The sequence below is a fragment of the Amblyomma americanum genome, unplaced genomic scaffold, assembly GCF_052857255.1.
Source record: "Amblyomma americanum isolate KBUSLIRL-KWMA unplaced genomic scaffold, ASM5285725v1 scaffold_12, whole genome shotgun sequence".
NCBI lineage: Eukaryota > Metazoa > Arthropoda > Arachnida > Ixodida > Ixodidae > Amblyomma > Amblyomma americanum.
Window position 1 is genome coordinate 2001039 of NW_027526484.1, and position 15598 is coordinate 2016636.

A 15598-nucleotide genomic window follows, 5' to 3' on the forward strand; every position below is an offset into this window, starting at 1 on the left:
ACCTTGACACCCCAAGAAAGAAAGTACTCTGTTGGTGAACGTGAGGCCCTAGCTTGCGTTTGGGCGTGCGAACGGTGGCACGTGTATTTGTGGGGCCGGCCTTTTGTTCTACGCACCGACCACAGTGCACTTGTCATTTTGCTGTCGACGAAAGGAACAGGCCATCGGCCGTTGCGAATTTCACGTTGGTCGGCTCGCCTGTTGTGCTACAACTACACTGTAGAGTACCGCAAAGGCAATGACAACTCTGTTGTGGATGCTCTGTCTCGCCTTCCCTTACCGACCACATCGTGCAGTGAGCCCAGTGAGTTCGACGCCAGTGACGACGACTTCGTCTGCCTGCTATCGCCAGCCGTGACTCTACAAGAGCTTCAAGAGGCAACCATCAGCGACGCGGCAGTTGCTCAAGCCATTCAGTTTACATCGGCGACATGGCCGGACAAGAAATCCCTATCGGAGAACCTTAGGCCATACTATCTCCTGCGCTCGGAGCTGTCCGTCGTGCAAGGCGTCTTGTACCGAGGTGACAGGCTCGTCGTTCCCGAAAGTTTGCGACGACGCCTCATGGACATCGCGCACGAGTCACACCCCGGGATCAGCCGCACGAAAAGTCGACTGCGAGAGCTCTACTGGTGGCCGCGAATGGACGAGCACGTCGAAGAAATGGTACGGACATGCGTCGTGTGCCAGTCCTGTGACAAATCGGCTCGTCCGGTGGCAGCTCCTCTGCAACCTGTCGCCTTCCCAGAGAAACCTTGGGATAAGGTTGCCATTGATATCGTGGGGCCTTTCGACCAAGCTCCCAGTGGCTGCCGCTTCGCGATTACTCTCATGGATTATTACAGTAAGTGGCCAGAAGTTGTCTTCGCTGATGCCATCACAACTCAAACCGTTCAAGAATTCCTGCTTGGCCTCTTCGCTCGTGAGGGTTACCCTCAAGAGATTGTCTCTGACCACGGACCTCAATTTTCATCGATGGCCATGCAAACTTTCCTCCGCGAACGGGGGATACGCCATTGCTACTCTTCAGTGTACCATCCCCAAGCTAATGGACTCGTTGAACGATTCAATCGAGTGCTTAAGTCCTACATTCAGCTAGCTCTGTGCGAGCGACGCGACCTACGTACAGCGATTGTGGACTACCTCGGTGTCTACCGCTGTACGCCCCATGCCACGACAGGAATTGCACCAGCTGTCCTACTTCATGGCCGGTTGCCCCGCACAAGACTTAACGTCGTAGGACTGCCGGATCAGTCCTTCTCAATGGATCCGACAAAAGCGCTTAAGCTTTTGCGGCAGAGGCTTGACGAGAAACAAGCGCAATACAAGCTTTATGCGGACCAGCGGAGTGGCGCCCAGTGTCGTGACTTTCAGATTGGCCAGTACGTGCGTGTCCGCAAACCAAATGAGCGAGGCAAACTGTCAGCTCGGTTTTCGGAGCCTCGGAAGGTTGTGGAGCAGCGTGGACCTGCATCTTATCTGCTGGATGATGGGCGAGTGTGGCACTCGTCCAAGTTTTCTGCGGTTCGCCCAGAAGTAGTTCAGCAGCAACTGTCCTCCTCAGCTCCAGCGGCCTTTTTCGCTGATATTTCGCCGCCTATCGACGGCAACCGAATGCCGCCGCCCAGTCCACAGTCCGGAACCGTGGTCCAGGGTCCTTCTTCGGACGCGCCTTCAATCCATATGATGCCAGCCGTTCCGCCTGCTCCGGAATCGGCAGCCGCTCCTCAACCCTTGTGTAGTAAATCCGCAGCGGCAACTGCGGCTTCACCTCCTGCGCCGCCTCGCCGAAGTACTCGCAAAAAGAAGCGGCCCGCATGGTTCAAAGACTATGACATCCGCTAGACATTTTGTTTTTTTTAAGTGCGGCGGAAATGTGATAAAGATGAAGTGTGGCAAGTGCGCTGCACGCACTCGCGCGCATGGGGGGAGAGAAGACGACGAAGTAGGAGAATACAGATCGGCTCGACCGTATGCTACGTGTACTGTTTCATTGCTAATTATCATTACTACGATACAACAGTAGCTTAAAAATTTTTCTGTTGCGATGATGAATGATAAAATACCGACTGCTCTTCCATATTAAATATTGTTGCATGGCCCCTTTAACATGCACGGGAAGTAGTTTGTGGCAAATGTAGACGAAATGGTGACCTGTGATTGAAACCAGGGGTGTGCCGCAGTGACTGGGGCCCCAAAAATTGGCACATACTAACCACATAGCTGCAGAGGACAAATACTTAGTATAAACGACGTTACGAAAGAATGGCAAGTTGTTGCAGGCAGCATTACGGCACACTTACTGCATGGTGAGTAACTGGAATCAGCTGCCGTCCTGCCCACTTGTCAAGCAGTGAACGGCGGAAAAAGTCACAGCGTGCCGCCAACACACAGCGGTGAGCAGGAATTATTTCCCCTTGTACACTGAATGATACATCACAGTGCTGACTGTCCTCCAAGCACCTGCAAGCATGAAATTTTCATTGTAGACTGGATTTTTTTTATTGTAAAGAACTTCCAGGAGAACAAAGGGCCATGCTACCCTTTTTGAGACCAACTCTACACGTCAGTTGGTCTACTCTCTCTCGTCACCATGCCTTCCCAAGACAACGCAGTGCACCCACAATACTTGGTGTTTTCATTTTCAAAGAACTGTTTTGGCAGTTTCACTTTCAATGCATGCTAACTTCGTGAACTTGCAAGGCTGTAAACAGAAAATTGGCAGTGGCCGCAGAGCCTGTTGACGTCTAGTATTTCAGTACCATATGCAGCTGTCAGGTATGGTGACAGGGAATCTAGAAGAAAAAAAAATGTCCTCCAGCAGATTTCCACTCAAACCCTGCCACCTTTCTCCACCTTACAGTTGCTCACTCGAACCATGCTGCACACTGTGCCACCAGTAACAAATAAAGAGGGTTAGAGAGGACAATTAAAGTTGGCCTAGGTTAATCGGTCACCACTTTTTTTTTATTATTATTGCGCAAATATGCCCTTCGGCATAGGAGAGTTATATGTGCATAGGAGAGTTATATGTACTTGTGCAAGGCGGTGTCGGCTATAAATGCCAACAAGGCCCGGTATTGGGGTCCATTAGTCCAGATCCGAGTGTCTGGTGGCCGGCTGTGGTGGTAACCCTGAATACCGAGGTATTGCTTGCATGCCTCCCGAAGTCCGGCGCAAGTTAGTATGAAGCGAGCAAACGTCACCTCTGTAGCAGAAGCGGGGCAGAAGGGGTAAAAAAAGTCAAATAGCTACTTGCACATAAATGAGATTTTTTTTTTTTACTAGAACTATTACTCATGCAGCTTTAGCACGAAATCAAATACTAAGCAATGCAAGACCATCAACCTTAATGCCACCACTGCCAAGCTTTAATTGCAGCAGTGAAACAAAAATGTTGTGGCTTTAGCTCCAAATTTTGCAGCAATGAGAGCATCTTTTGCTTTCAAACAAACACCAACAGAGCCATGAGAACTGAAACTATTGGCTGTCAGTAGAACAAGACCTTGACGGATTTGTGTTCAGAGTCTTTTAAATGATGCTTGCATTGCTGTTACAACTTTCAACTGACCCACAAAAGCATTCCAGCGGTACGTTTAAAGCTAATGTTGGCAGCTGGAACATTCATTCAGATGTACTGTGTTTGTCACACCAAAGAGACCACAGCAGCAGAAGCAGGGCACCATCAGTGACTGTACAATGTACCATGTAAGTCAGTATGTGGATGTGAAAGTATATCAAAATAAGTAAGAAAACAGATCTTAGGTTTCATCTGAACTCCTGCAAGTTGATGTTCTGCAAAGTCATGCACTTTGGTATACGTAACTGAAAGCAGAAAAAACTGCACAAAAAACTGACAGACTGCACAAAAAACTGATGATAGCCGGTAATGCGAAATTTGAGCGCAGCTGTTCGCGCGACACCTGCCATCGCTGACAGGTGGCATGTTATGCTTTTAACCACTCTCCGGCATCTTCCCGTGGCAGTCACCTTCCAGGTGGCGCTTCGCTCTGCTACTTGGATGTTGGACCAGATGTTCAAGCAAGGTTAGAAATCAAACAACAGCCGTATCCATCCATCCATGGACAACCGGTTACGCCGACAACACCAACGCCGACACGGAATGTAGGAACGGGTGCCTAGGAGCTGCGTTCTAAAATTGAGTAAGAGCAAGCTCGTGGTGTAGGTAGGAAAAGTGTGTGGTATACCTCTTTCCGAAACCAACAGAAGACCCAGTACATTAGGCATACCAGTAAGCTAGTACATAATGTGTGACATTCACTGATATGGCAGTGACAGCAATAGCCACAATATTGAATTTTCTGTCCTCATCGCAACGTCATTGAAATCATACTGATGGGGACTCTCCTGCAGTGCACCTCGATAACTAGCTGACATGAAACTCATTGTAAGGACCAGCATACAGTGCCTTGTCCAGCCAGCTTGCTCGTTAGCATGCTCAGAACGGAAAGCGAGTAAAACAGGGGCCGGTCACGAGCAGACATAAGGCATATAGTGAAATAGAAAAGGTTAACGGGTTAATGCCCATATATGCAGAACTGGTCATTGAGGTCACGGGGCTGTTAGGCTAGTCAGCCCTAATCGTTTGCATATACCACAACGGGAACTGTCCAACATCGTGGCAAAATTTAAAGAAGTTCGTACCTGCGCAAGAATTCATCATAGGTGTCCCGGCGCATCGTGTTCGACGTGATCACTTTTCGGTCTCGCAGGAGATCTCGAATCTCCAGGCTCAGCGATGCATACAGACAGCGCTCGCCATCGAAGGTGTTGGCCACACAGCTTGCGCCTGCGAATGAGTGCGGTAAAAAGGAAAGGTAAACTAGCATGCGTGCTCTCACGAAAGGAAAGCTGCTGGAACAAATCTGCACGCATAAAATTAGCACACTATGTATAGCAATAGGTTTAGAGATAAGCTAGCAAAAACACGCATGAGCTCATGTACAGCATTTAAAAGCATACCGATTAAAAGCAACTCATTCCTTTTAAGTGCACTGTTAGCCCCATTGCAATATGAGGTATGTGGAACAAATATGTGCGTTTTTTTTTTTCAGTGATGTTGATCGGCAGTGCATTCGGTGGAACTTAACCGAACCTCAATATGCTACCTGAACACACATACACACGATCAGCCGGTATAAAGTGAAACTTGGAGAGGGGAAATGAATGGGGACACTGGTGAATATCATTTTATGTGACATCAGTAGATCCAGCTCCTTACGGTGCACAATAGGCATATCAATGTTAAAGAAACGATAACCACGCCAGTTGCCCATGTGAATGAAAGTATTAATACGAAAAACGTGCATGCATGCTATGAATTGTGTGCGCGCGAAACCCGCGACAATGCCCACCTTGGGAGAGTAAATATTCGACGACGTCCTTGTGGCCGCAGAGACAGGCGTAGTATCTAAAAAAGAAATGAAAAATTGTGAGAAGGAAATGACTGCTCGATTTCGACCAGCAACCTGAGTAATTTGTCAGGTCGCGATATCGAGCCGCTCACAGAGGTGTGCCGTCCCATCTGTCCCTCACGTTGAGCTCGCTTTCCTGTTCTTCGACGAGGTACCTTCAGAAAAATAAGGGAGAAGTGAATGACGGGAGGCTGACAGCTGTCATCATGCCGTGCCGGATTCGACACACGACAAAGGGTCGACTTGGGTGCTCGATTTTTCGCGTACTTCACCCGGGCAAGGTCGCCTGTCCTGCAGCTGAGGAACAGCTCCAAGGTGTTCCTCCGGAGTCCATCGTGACTTTCGGCGATCAGGGCGTCTTTCTCCAACCGCATACCTGCGCCGTCCACGCGACTTTACCAAGCTCTCCACACCACTAACACAACCGAAAGCTGTGCACATTCAAGCGGCGATCCGGAAACACGAGGTAGTGGACATGAGCCATTGTTTATTGGTAGTTCCGTACAAAAAAAAAACATTACATAGTATATGCGCAAAAAAAACAATTATGTGAAATTGCCAACTATAAAGTAAGATCATGTTTTAAACATGCAGCTAACTAAAATAAAAAGTATTCTGTTATGAGAGGGCGCCACCTAATGACCTAAGTATAAAGTCCGCCATTTCGACTTCGGAACGTCGTTACACTGTAACTGCTGTAACGTCGTGGAACGCATAGAGCTGCTACTACGAAGATATCCACGCGAGCTGGATTTTGGCTGTTGCTTTCGCGGCCAAACGCGGAGGGAATCTTCGCTGAAGTGGAACGGCGGTTTAGGATTCAAGGTTGGTACTGCGGTGTGACCGCGAGAAACAACGTGTTGTAAAGGGGTTTTGTTTGTGCAGCGCGATGGAGGACGAAGATCCCTTGAAGGAGCACTGCGAGTGGAAAGAGGTAAGTGGTACTTTTCTAAAGAACTTGTGCGCTACCGAGCCTCAACGCGCATTAATTTCTTGGGGCACCGGCAACAGGTGTCCGCCAAACTAATCAACTTCAAAAGTAAAGACACTTACTGGTCATATATCGCTTATTCTTGATTAATAAAACCCGTAATTTTATCAACCAGCACGCTTCTATTCCAGAAGCTTGAAATGTGCCGGTATCGCAATGTGCGTTGAACGCGACGCGCGGTCGCGCGTCCATTGCGCTTTTGCAATGAAGTTTGTAATTTTGTAAAATAGAGTGGAAACAAGAAGCCTGATGCGAGGGACTCGTAACGTACCCTTCAATAATTCGATGATGATACCGTAACGTTGCATCTTTTTTTTTCTGCTCGCGTAATTTGTCGTCGATCTGTGGAGCCATCGGCTTGGAGGGTCGACCGTGAACATTTTTTTTGAAACGCAGGACCGAAACACCCGTACATGCGAAATCTTCTGTACAACTAGCGCATGGAGTCGATGCGACGCGCCCCAGACGCTACTTAAGTTCTAGTACACTTTAGTACAGTGCTCGTTGATCCCCTAATGGTCGCAGTTAAAAGGGAGTCTTTCTCTGTTGTCACTTGAGACGGCGTTCGCCCCCCTGCTGCTGCACTTGCATCATCCGCTGCGACTAGGGGACAATAAATTGCAGACGTGTCTGCTCGCGTGTTTCGATGTCGTAGCCATGGACGAAAACATGATAGTTTTCCGGTATCGGCGTTGGATTCCTGGCCCTATCTCAGCGAAGATTTTCTTCGCCGTTAGATCCCGCCCTGCGGCTCAGTGGGTATACTGCGTTCGGCTGTTGTGTCATTGTTGAGCGTTGTTGTGCCATTATTGAGGCAGGGGCATATTAATGGGTTAACCTTCCTTCCTGCCTTTCAGTTCGTCGTCCTCTCTCTATGCATAACTCATGGAATGGGGGAAGCGGTCCCATTCGAACCATGTGTTTCCTCGACTTCTTTCAAAAAATTGTCTGTGGTTTAGCTCTGGTTAATCCAAGTCGAATTGCGAAAGCTTCGTTTCCTCGGCACGTTGTCTACGCAGCGTCTCATTCCGACGCTCTCGAGAATTCAAAGCGGTCTCTTTCACAGTTGAAGAGGCACTAAGGGAGGTGTCACTTCTAGCCGCATCTGCGTTACGACGCTTCTCCAGTCTTGCGGCGCGTTCTTCTGGCGTCTCTTGAGCGCGTTGTCTCTTGCTCGCTTCGTTCTGTCGTTGTTGCGTCTCTTTCGCGCTCTCCATGACAACTACAATATGCACGCCGTTTAGCTAAACGTTGTTCCCGGTCTTCATGCGTTTCTTCCGCACGCCGCCGCTTCTTAGCTGCAGCACATCGTTGCAGCTTCACCTTATACACATCATCCGGGGTTGCGTGGTGAACGTGCGCGTCACCTGAAGGCAACTTTTTTGAAGCGAAAAGCTTCACTACGCCAGCTTTTCGAGCCGTCAGCGGGGCCGCAAGTTTGACCTTGAATGTAGCTGGAGGTCACGGTGGCCACAAGTTTCAGCTTTAATGTAGATAGAGGTCAAATGGTGGTAGCCAGGTTCGACACATGACGTCAACTACAGCGACTGTTACACCAACTATCTCGACTTTGACTTTACCTCCGGTCAAGTGTCTGTCGGCATCGCATGCACGGGTCATGAAAGTGGGTTCTGCATTAAACGCCGGTGCATTCTGATGTGAAAATGGCACTAGGTGTGATCGATGCGACGCCTGCCGTGGAGACGACACCCGGACCGCGCCCGTATAAGGGAAGGAAAATGAAATGAAGATTTGTTTTAAGGAAAGCAAATTACGCCTGTCTCACATATCTTGGTGGACACCCGAAACGCGTCCGTAAGGGAAGGAAAATGAAATAAAGTTGGTTTTAAGGAAACGAAATGACGCCTGTTTCACATACTCGGTGGACACCCCATCTGCGCCGTAAGGGAAGGAAAGTGGATTATGAAAGTTGGTTCTAAGGAAAGGAAATTACGCCTGTCTCACATATCTCAGTATGGTTATACTATGGAAACCGCCAGTCGCTCGACCACAAACGTAGCCAGGGTACAGTGCTCTAGAATATGGGTAGTGGGTTCAGGGAGCGGCCAGCGGTGAGGCGACTTGTGTCGACGATACCAGATGGCGCCACCAGAGCATGGGCTGTATAAAATGCGGCGCGCCGCGCCTTGGATGCGCGCTGTGCATAGAATCGTCTTGAAATAAGCAAGGCTCTGTCTTTTAAAACAGGTCCTACAAATAGGTGAAGCTGTACACAGATATTGTCAGCGAATAAAGAAAATTAGATGTAGTAGTAGCCAACAGCCGATAGCGCGGTGGTGCGGACGAGCGGCCCCGTTAATGCTTCGCAACGCTGATCGTGCTCTTTTGCAGGTACGGCTCCCATATTTCAACGTTAGTGCATACTAGTATTATCGCCGCCCATAGGAAAGGCTGAGTACAGGGAGAGGAGCAAACATTCTATCGATCATCGGGGTTATCCAGCGGCCAACTCGAAGCTGTCGGCAAACGTGGCCGAGTGTACTCCAGCTTGAGCCATCGGAAGTGTTTTAGTAGAGGGGCGGGGCAACAAGAAATTGGAATAAAAAAAAAACGCTTCACTTAGAGACCGTTGTGTGTACAGCGTACTATATGTGAATGCGATAATTTTAAGTGTGGTATGCATGCCTCTGTTTTGTAAAAAGGAAAGGAACGCCGACCAAAGGTTGTTAAAAAAGACGTTCTGGCTTCCCTATGGAGGCCTTGATAACTCTGATCAAGGCTTCCGTAGGGAAGCCGAAAAGTCTTTTTTTCTAACAACCTTTGGTCGGCGTTCCTTTCCTTTTTACACGAATCTTCTACCTGACCGGACGAGTTTTCGTCGAACTTTAGATTTCATGCCCCTGTTTTAATTGTTGTTTTGATGCATGCATTTTTTTCATCAAAACGAAGGGTCAATTGCCCCCGATGTATAAACGCTGATGAATGCAAGACAAGATAAAATAACTTTTATAAAACAAAGCACTCCTTTATTGCAGCGCTCCAACTATGCACAGTGTGAGACATATTCTTGAATTTCTCAAAGGAATGCCGTGTTTTCTTGTTTGCACAGTACATTTAGCCGCGCGACTATGAGCACTTATTTGCCCATCTTAGCATGAAGCTTCTTTTTCCTGCGAGCTTCTCGCGACTCATTGATTGATTTAACATAAAAATGCAGCCTTGTCAAAACATAAAACTTGAGAATGCTGACTGTGAGCGCTTCTGAGTGCTGGCTGCACCCTACACCACATGAAATCTGAGATTTTCCCAGCACCATAACATCTACTATGCAGTTACTGCACAGCTTTTCCTGACTAAAAAAAGTTATGAAAAGGTTTTCCAGCCTTCTCACCATCAAAAAAAGCACACGAGACGGGTAGAGCAACCCTCCTTTGTCACAAATTGCAGTAAACTCACTGCAAACTCTCTGGCTCCACGCATTGATTTTCGCCCATTCTTAGCTTGCAGTACACAGTACCACTGTAATCAGGTATGCGATGGCAGCTCCAGTATTCTGAAGGAACATCCAGTTTAGAAAAATCGTCCGGCACCGATGCTTCGTCAACTTCACAAGGGTCTTGGTCGTTCGCCAACACGCTACTCTCAGTGTCAATGCCCGGACACCTCGATTCCTTGTTAACGTCGGAAGCATTACTTTGTGGTCTTTTCGCTTCATTAGGATATGTACTTGTGCTTTTCCTCTTTCTAGGTGGTCTCTGTAGCGGTGTTTTCTTTGACAGATAGCTGGGCAGCAAAGTTGGCACCGCATCGGGTAAAAGTTCCGGCTTTCCACGCGGGATGCGGACTTCTTTGCCGTCAATGATGTGTATAAAGTCCCTCACAATGCATGATGGCTCGAAATTAGCTCACACACACAGCAGTTTTCGTCCAAAACCTTATCTTTTCGATGAAGGTTGCGTTCCCACTGCTTCCGTCGGTTCTCATCCTTTGGCACAGCGAAGAGCGACGGCTGATCGCCTTTCGTCCACTGGTATCCCGTTTTGCACCCGGGAGCAAAACAATGCCGTTGACGCCGACGATTCGGCATGACCGTAGTCTTAACGCCGCGAACTCACAAAGAGGAAAAATGCACCGCACAAAAAGCAACAAACAGCTGCAGGCAGCTTGGCGGCTTGGCGGGACTGCTAGCCGCGCGCGCGGGCAGCGCGGGCGCGCCGAGCCTACAGCCCACGCTACAACAGCGCCACCGCTTACATCCGGGACCTGTCGACACTCGCCGCCTCACTGCATCGCATGGAGCGCGCCGGCTCCTGAACCCACTACCCATATTCTAGAGCACTGTAGCCAGGGAGATGCAGCTTTTCGCTTTCGGCCAGGGTTAACCAGAGCTAAGCACCAGCAATTTTTTTTTTTGGCAATGCGGTATAGAGGCTAGGCAGGAAAGGAGAGAGGGACTTTGTCCCCTTGCCTTGTTGTCCATTGTTCGGCTCCATAGTTTCCCCCCTTTCACCCCTCCACACCCCTAGCCGAACAATGAACAACTCCCCCAGGGCACGGTGTCAAAAGCCTGTCTCCTTCCCTTTCCTCCCTAGCCTCTGCAGCATTGACAAAAAAGTTGTCACCTCTCATGATCCTAGTGGTCGTGGTGGTTGCTATGATGGGGGGTGGGGGGGGGGGGGGGGGGTGGGGGGGGGGCGTACTGGTCCCGACGTATGCTGATCTCGCCCCGTGCTTTCTCTCACCCGCGGTGCGAGGAAGAGCGACGCGTGATTGGCGGAGGGGGTTGTCCCATAAACAGCCCTCGCCGCGAACTTGTACTTGTGAAGTAATAATTGGTTATGAGGAAAGGCGCAGTAACTGTCCCACTCTCGGTGGACAGCTCAATCTCGCCGTGAGGGAAGTGATGAAGGAGAGAGGGTGTGAGAAGGGGAAGGGAGAACGAAGGGGCGTAGTGGAGGGCTCCGGATTAATTTCGTCGTCCTGTGGCTCTTAAACATGCGCTGGCGTTGCACAGCACGCGGGCGTCTTTTGCTGCATTTCCCCTCCATTTGATAGGCGGCCGCCGTTGCCGGGATTTGGCTGCGTCCTCGCGTTTATCTCCCGCACGGCGTCTTTTTAATGACGCACTCAGAAATGGGCAGATTGGCGCCAAACACATTATAAAGTTTCCATATAAGTAAATTAAAGCGACGCTGAGGACAGACAGCACGAATTTGACCTTTGTCGACAGGATGCCGCATTCCAACGGCAGAGAAGTTGCTTTCAATGACAACGGAGCTATTATGAGCTAGAAACGGCCAAGAAATAACATGCAGCTAGTATCGTAGTAGTATCGAGTGATCTATGGGCTCCTGCGCTCTAAACTGATCATATGTGACCACTCGGACCAAGCAAAGCGAGTGGGACGCCATCTCCGGACACACAGCATTACCAGCATTACCACAGCATTACCTCTACTCCGTTACCCTCGTCACAGACAGAGTGCTCCCAATTGTCGAGAAGTTTACAACAATAAATGCATTTAACTCGTTTAGTGGCACTGAAAAGATTGGCCGTTCAGTTTACGCAACACAAACGACAATGCGGTCCAGCGAGTGAAGTGCGCTTTCCCGCAGCGCGATGTCGGCGCGCTGGGGCGCTGTAGCAGACGACGTGAAGCCCCGCCTACAGGTACACATGCGTCGTCTGCGCCGCTTCGCTTCGATATGCGGCCGCAACGGATGCACTGGCGCTCCGCAGAGCGCCGCGTCGTCTGCTGAGAGCCGTCTGCACGTGCACAACTTTTTTGCACCTCCTTGGTAAAAAAAGTTGTGCGCACGCAGACTGCTTTCAGCAGACGACGCATGTTAGCTCGTAAATATTGAACGTGAATTGAGAGACGCCTTCTCTGTGGTCGACGGGTTCGGTGTCATTCTGCGAGAAAATGGCGATGAAACCTACGCGACAGCAGGGGCCGTATTCTGTACCGCTCTCTAAATCGCTCTCAATTTTCTGTGTTTTGTGCTGTAGCTGCCATGTTATTTGTGCTGTGCCTTCTGAGCAGGCAGGTACTGCTGATTCGCCGCTGCCATTCTGCTGCGGCGACTGGGACGCCAGGGCTAGCAGCGCGGCCCATCTCGTTCCGAAGGACATTTTTTTTTTCTTTTATCGCTGCTTATGAAGAGCTAAATGAGCAAGGCGGGTTCTCGGGGGTGATTTCCGGGCGCCCTCTGCTAGGCATCGGAAAATATGCAGAGGCCTTGAAGCGCGCTGAAAGTTCTTCGAACGTCTTTCTCAGTGTCTGAAGAGCCTGAATCCGTAATTGAAATAGCTCGCAACAGCGCTTTTATAGCACTTCGGAATTCGACTGCCGGCAGTCGAATCTTAAGTAAGGTGCAGCAAAAGACAGCACGGAGTCGGTTTCCTCGTATTCACTGTGGGAAGCGTAGAACTACTTCATAGCAAGGAACTATGCGATGTCGTCGTCGTCGACCATGGCCGACACGCGAGAGCTTAACCCCTCCACGGTGAGCAGACGACAAAACCTGTTTGCACGCGCTCGATTGAAAATTGTCGCACCTATGAGGTTTGCATGGAGCTTCCTCGACACCACCTGTACCACCATGGGCGCTCTAAGCATCATAGGGCGGAGAGCTACCGACGGCAGAATTACAACTTTTGGCCAAAAAATAATGAAAAAACAAACGTTGCTCGAGATCAAGAATGTCCTATAATTTAATATTCTGTCTATATATAAATCGTAACAAACAAGGAGAAAAGCATGCAAATGCAAAGTTTACTCAAAATAAGCGATGGCTTGATCTCCTATTGGCCAAGCATTGCAGGCCACAAAAGCCGATACTTCGTGCTTAACAGGCGCACTCTTAAAAAGAAAAATGTTTTTGAAAAAAATGTCGCTTCAACATTTTAGAAGATTTTTTCAAGGTATTTCGAAAAACAAAAGCCTTTTATTGGCGTCGTGTGCTGTTGCGTTTTCGCTACTATGGCTTTTGCACACTACTTTTACGCCGAAGTCGTCTGTGCGGAGCGCGCCGTGGATACGGAATGGGACATCTTCGTAACGCCACTCTTGTGTTCCTGAAAAAAACCTACTGTCCCGCACCAAGTAGCTCATCGCCCCATGATGCTTTGCGCGTCCATGGAAGTTCAGGTGCAGCGCCGCCAGCTTTCCTTCTAGTTATCAGTAAGAAACTCTATGCCTAAAGTCCCTCAATGAAGCAAAAGTAACGCAAAGCTTTGAACTTTCCGGCTTCCTTCCTCCCCTAGCGCTCCGCCGGATAATCGAGCCTCCCATTGGCCGAGGTGCCGTGGTCACGTGTTAGCGCGCGCTTTTTTGGCTCCGGAGCAGACGCCGGTGCCATTGTCGGTTGTAGGAATCGCGCTTCGTTTTCTTTCTGTGCAACAGTTTTGGCGGGAAGTGTTTTTCCATCTTTGACGGCGTCTACGCGTTGCGGTGATGCTAAGCTTCTGTTGCGCGTATGGATGCAACAACCGAGGAGGCAGTGGGAAAAGATTTTTTGTAATTCCGTCCGGAAAAAGCAACGCGGCTCGCCGAAAGTTTTGGCTGCACAGGATCAGCCGGGCAAACTTCGATAATGTGCTGGATCCGCAGCTTTGTGAGGTGTGTGGCCGTTCTTCAGTTGTCAGTAGTGTTTTTTTTTTTTGGGGGGGGGGGGGGTGATTTTGGTGCGAAGCGCGAGCGACTGCAGTCTTCGCAGTAAATCCTGTTTGGCATAGTTGTAGATGGACTGGTTCGCTCGTAGGCTACGAAAGCTGTGCTTTTTGTTGTCTTATGCCCACCGTGCCAGCTCTGCTAGATTCTGCAGGTGCAGCTTTGATCGCATTTCGTGGCGTCCACGTGATTGCAGTCAGACTCGTTCGCAGGCTCGACTCGAAAGTTACACTTCATGTTGTTTAATCCCCCATCTCTATGTTGCTTGCGTTGGAGGTCGAGCTTTCAGCTTGCGCGCTGCTGCAGGAATTTTTTTCGCAGTTGAACTCCTTCGCTTACGAACCCCATACTAAATAGGCAGTTCTCGCTGTTTGATACCCGCTGTACAATATAGGTCTAGCTTTTATATTGCGTGCATTGCTTGTCGTACTTGTGTCATTACAGATGCACTCCTTCACTCACGAATTCGATAGCAAAAGGGCGGTTCTTGCTGTTTGAGCCTCCGCTGATCATACTGCTCGCGGTGCAGGTCTATCTTTCTTGTTGGGCGCATCGCTGGACGTATTTGTTTTGTTGCAGTTGGACTCCATCGCTCACGAACTCGATGCCAAAGGGGTGGTTATCGCTGTTGAAGCCCCCGCTGTTCATGCTGCTCGCGATTCAGGTCTAGCTTTCATGTTGTGTGCATTGCTGGACGTATATGTCAGGCAGGGTCCATACCAAAATCGGGCGTTACTGTGCTTAGGCACAGTAATGCAGCTATCGCTTGAATACTCGATATCTGCATGGATAATAATTGAGAATGCAAGGTAGGACCTTCTTTAAACATAGTTGTAGACATTTTGGGTTCAAGGCAGTCATCTCTGCCGAGAATCCATGCAAAAATCGCGCTGCGTGGAACTTTGTAACGGGGATAGGTGGTGTCAAATGAATCACCAACGCAGGGGTGTGCGCACTGATACTATTTCCAACGTCCGACTTTGGCAAAGCTCTTATGGCCTTTTGTGGGGTCTGCTGACGTGTTAACACTTGTGCATGTTTTTCAAGTTGTGAAAGCTCACGCTCTCTGTATATTTTTCGTGTTTTGTATTGTTCCTCGTAAGGTTGTGTCTTACAAGATCTTACTTTATTCGTCTTAGGATCACTTCACCGAAGACCAGTTTGAGAGCCATGTCCTTCGGAATTACGGTATAAAGAAAATAAGGCCAGATGCAGTACAAAAGGGAAGGCAATGTTCTCTTACAGGACATTTTTGCATATGCTGACCCAAGAGGATAATCACCTAAACAAGCAGCATTCGAATGACTCATGCGGCACTGTAGTTGCTCACGAAACAGCGTTAGATGCCTTTCTTGGTTGCTGTTAATCAACCCAAACTATTAACCCTACATCAAAATTCTGATCACAACCGTGTTACAGTGTGCAACTATAGGGCATCGTGTTCGCCTATTTACAAACATTATGTGGCTGACGTGAGTCGGATATTTTTAATGGTAGCCTGCGAGGTGTCCGAGGTATATTAACTCCAAAATAATCTCC

General features: G+C 49.1%; 2 protein-coding genes across 6 annotated transcripts in view; one reads left to right on the forward strand and one right to left on the reverse strand.

Annotated features, from left to right (window-relative positions):
• The window catches only part of LOC144111897 (ankyrin repeat and BTB/POZ domain-containing protein 1-like), a 34734-nt gene extending 28810 nt beyond the window's left edge, over positions 1-5924 (reverse strand). For 3 of the 5 annotated variants that reach the window (XM_077644927.1, XM_077644926.1, XM_077644925.1), the window contains exons 1-5: positions 5703-5924; positions 5528-5590; positions 5376-5431; positions 4666-4810; positions 2304-2463 (exon numbers count right to left, since the gene is read on the reverse strand). In XM_077644927.1, the coding sequence (XP_077501053.1) occupies positions 2304-2463; positions 4666-4810; positions 5376-5431; positions 5528-5590; positions 5703-5809 (531 nt within the window). In that variant the 5' untranslated portion in view covers positions 5810-5924. The remainder of the gene's footprint in view (positions 1-2303; positions 2464-4665; positions 4811-5375; positions 5432-5527; positions 5591-5702) is intronic. The other 2 variants (XM_077644929.1, XM_077644928.1) reach the window with 1 other exon arrangement.
• A 213-nt stretch (positions 5925-6137) lies between these two features.
• Positions 6138-15598, forward strand: part of LOC144111882 (uncharacterized) — a 101388-nt gene continuing 91927 nt past the window's right edge. The window contains exons 1-2 of the mRNA XM_077644910.1: positions 6138-6260; positions 6321-6369. Coding sequence (XP_077501036.1) covers positions 6325-6369 — 45 coding nt within the window. The 5' untranslated portion in view covers positions 6138-6260; positions 6321-6324. The remainder of the gene's footprint in view (positions 6261-6320; positions 6370-15598) is intronic.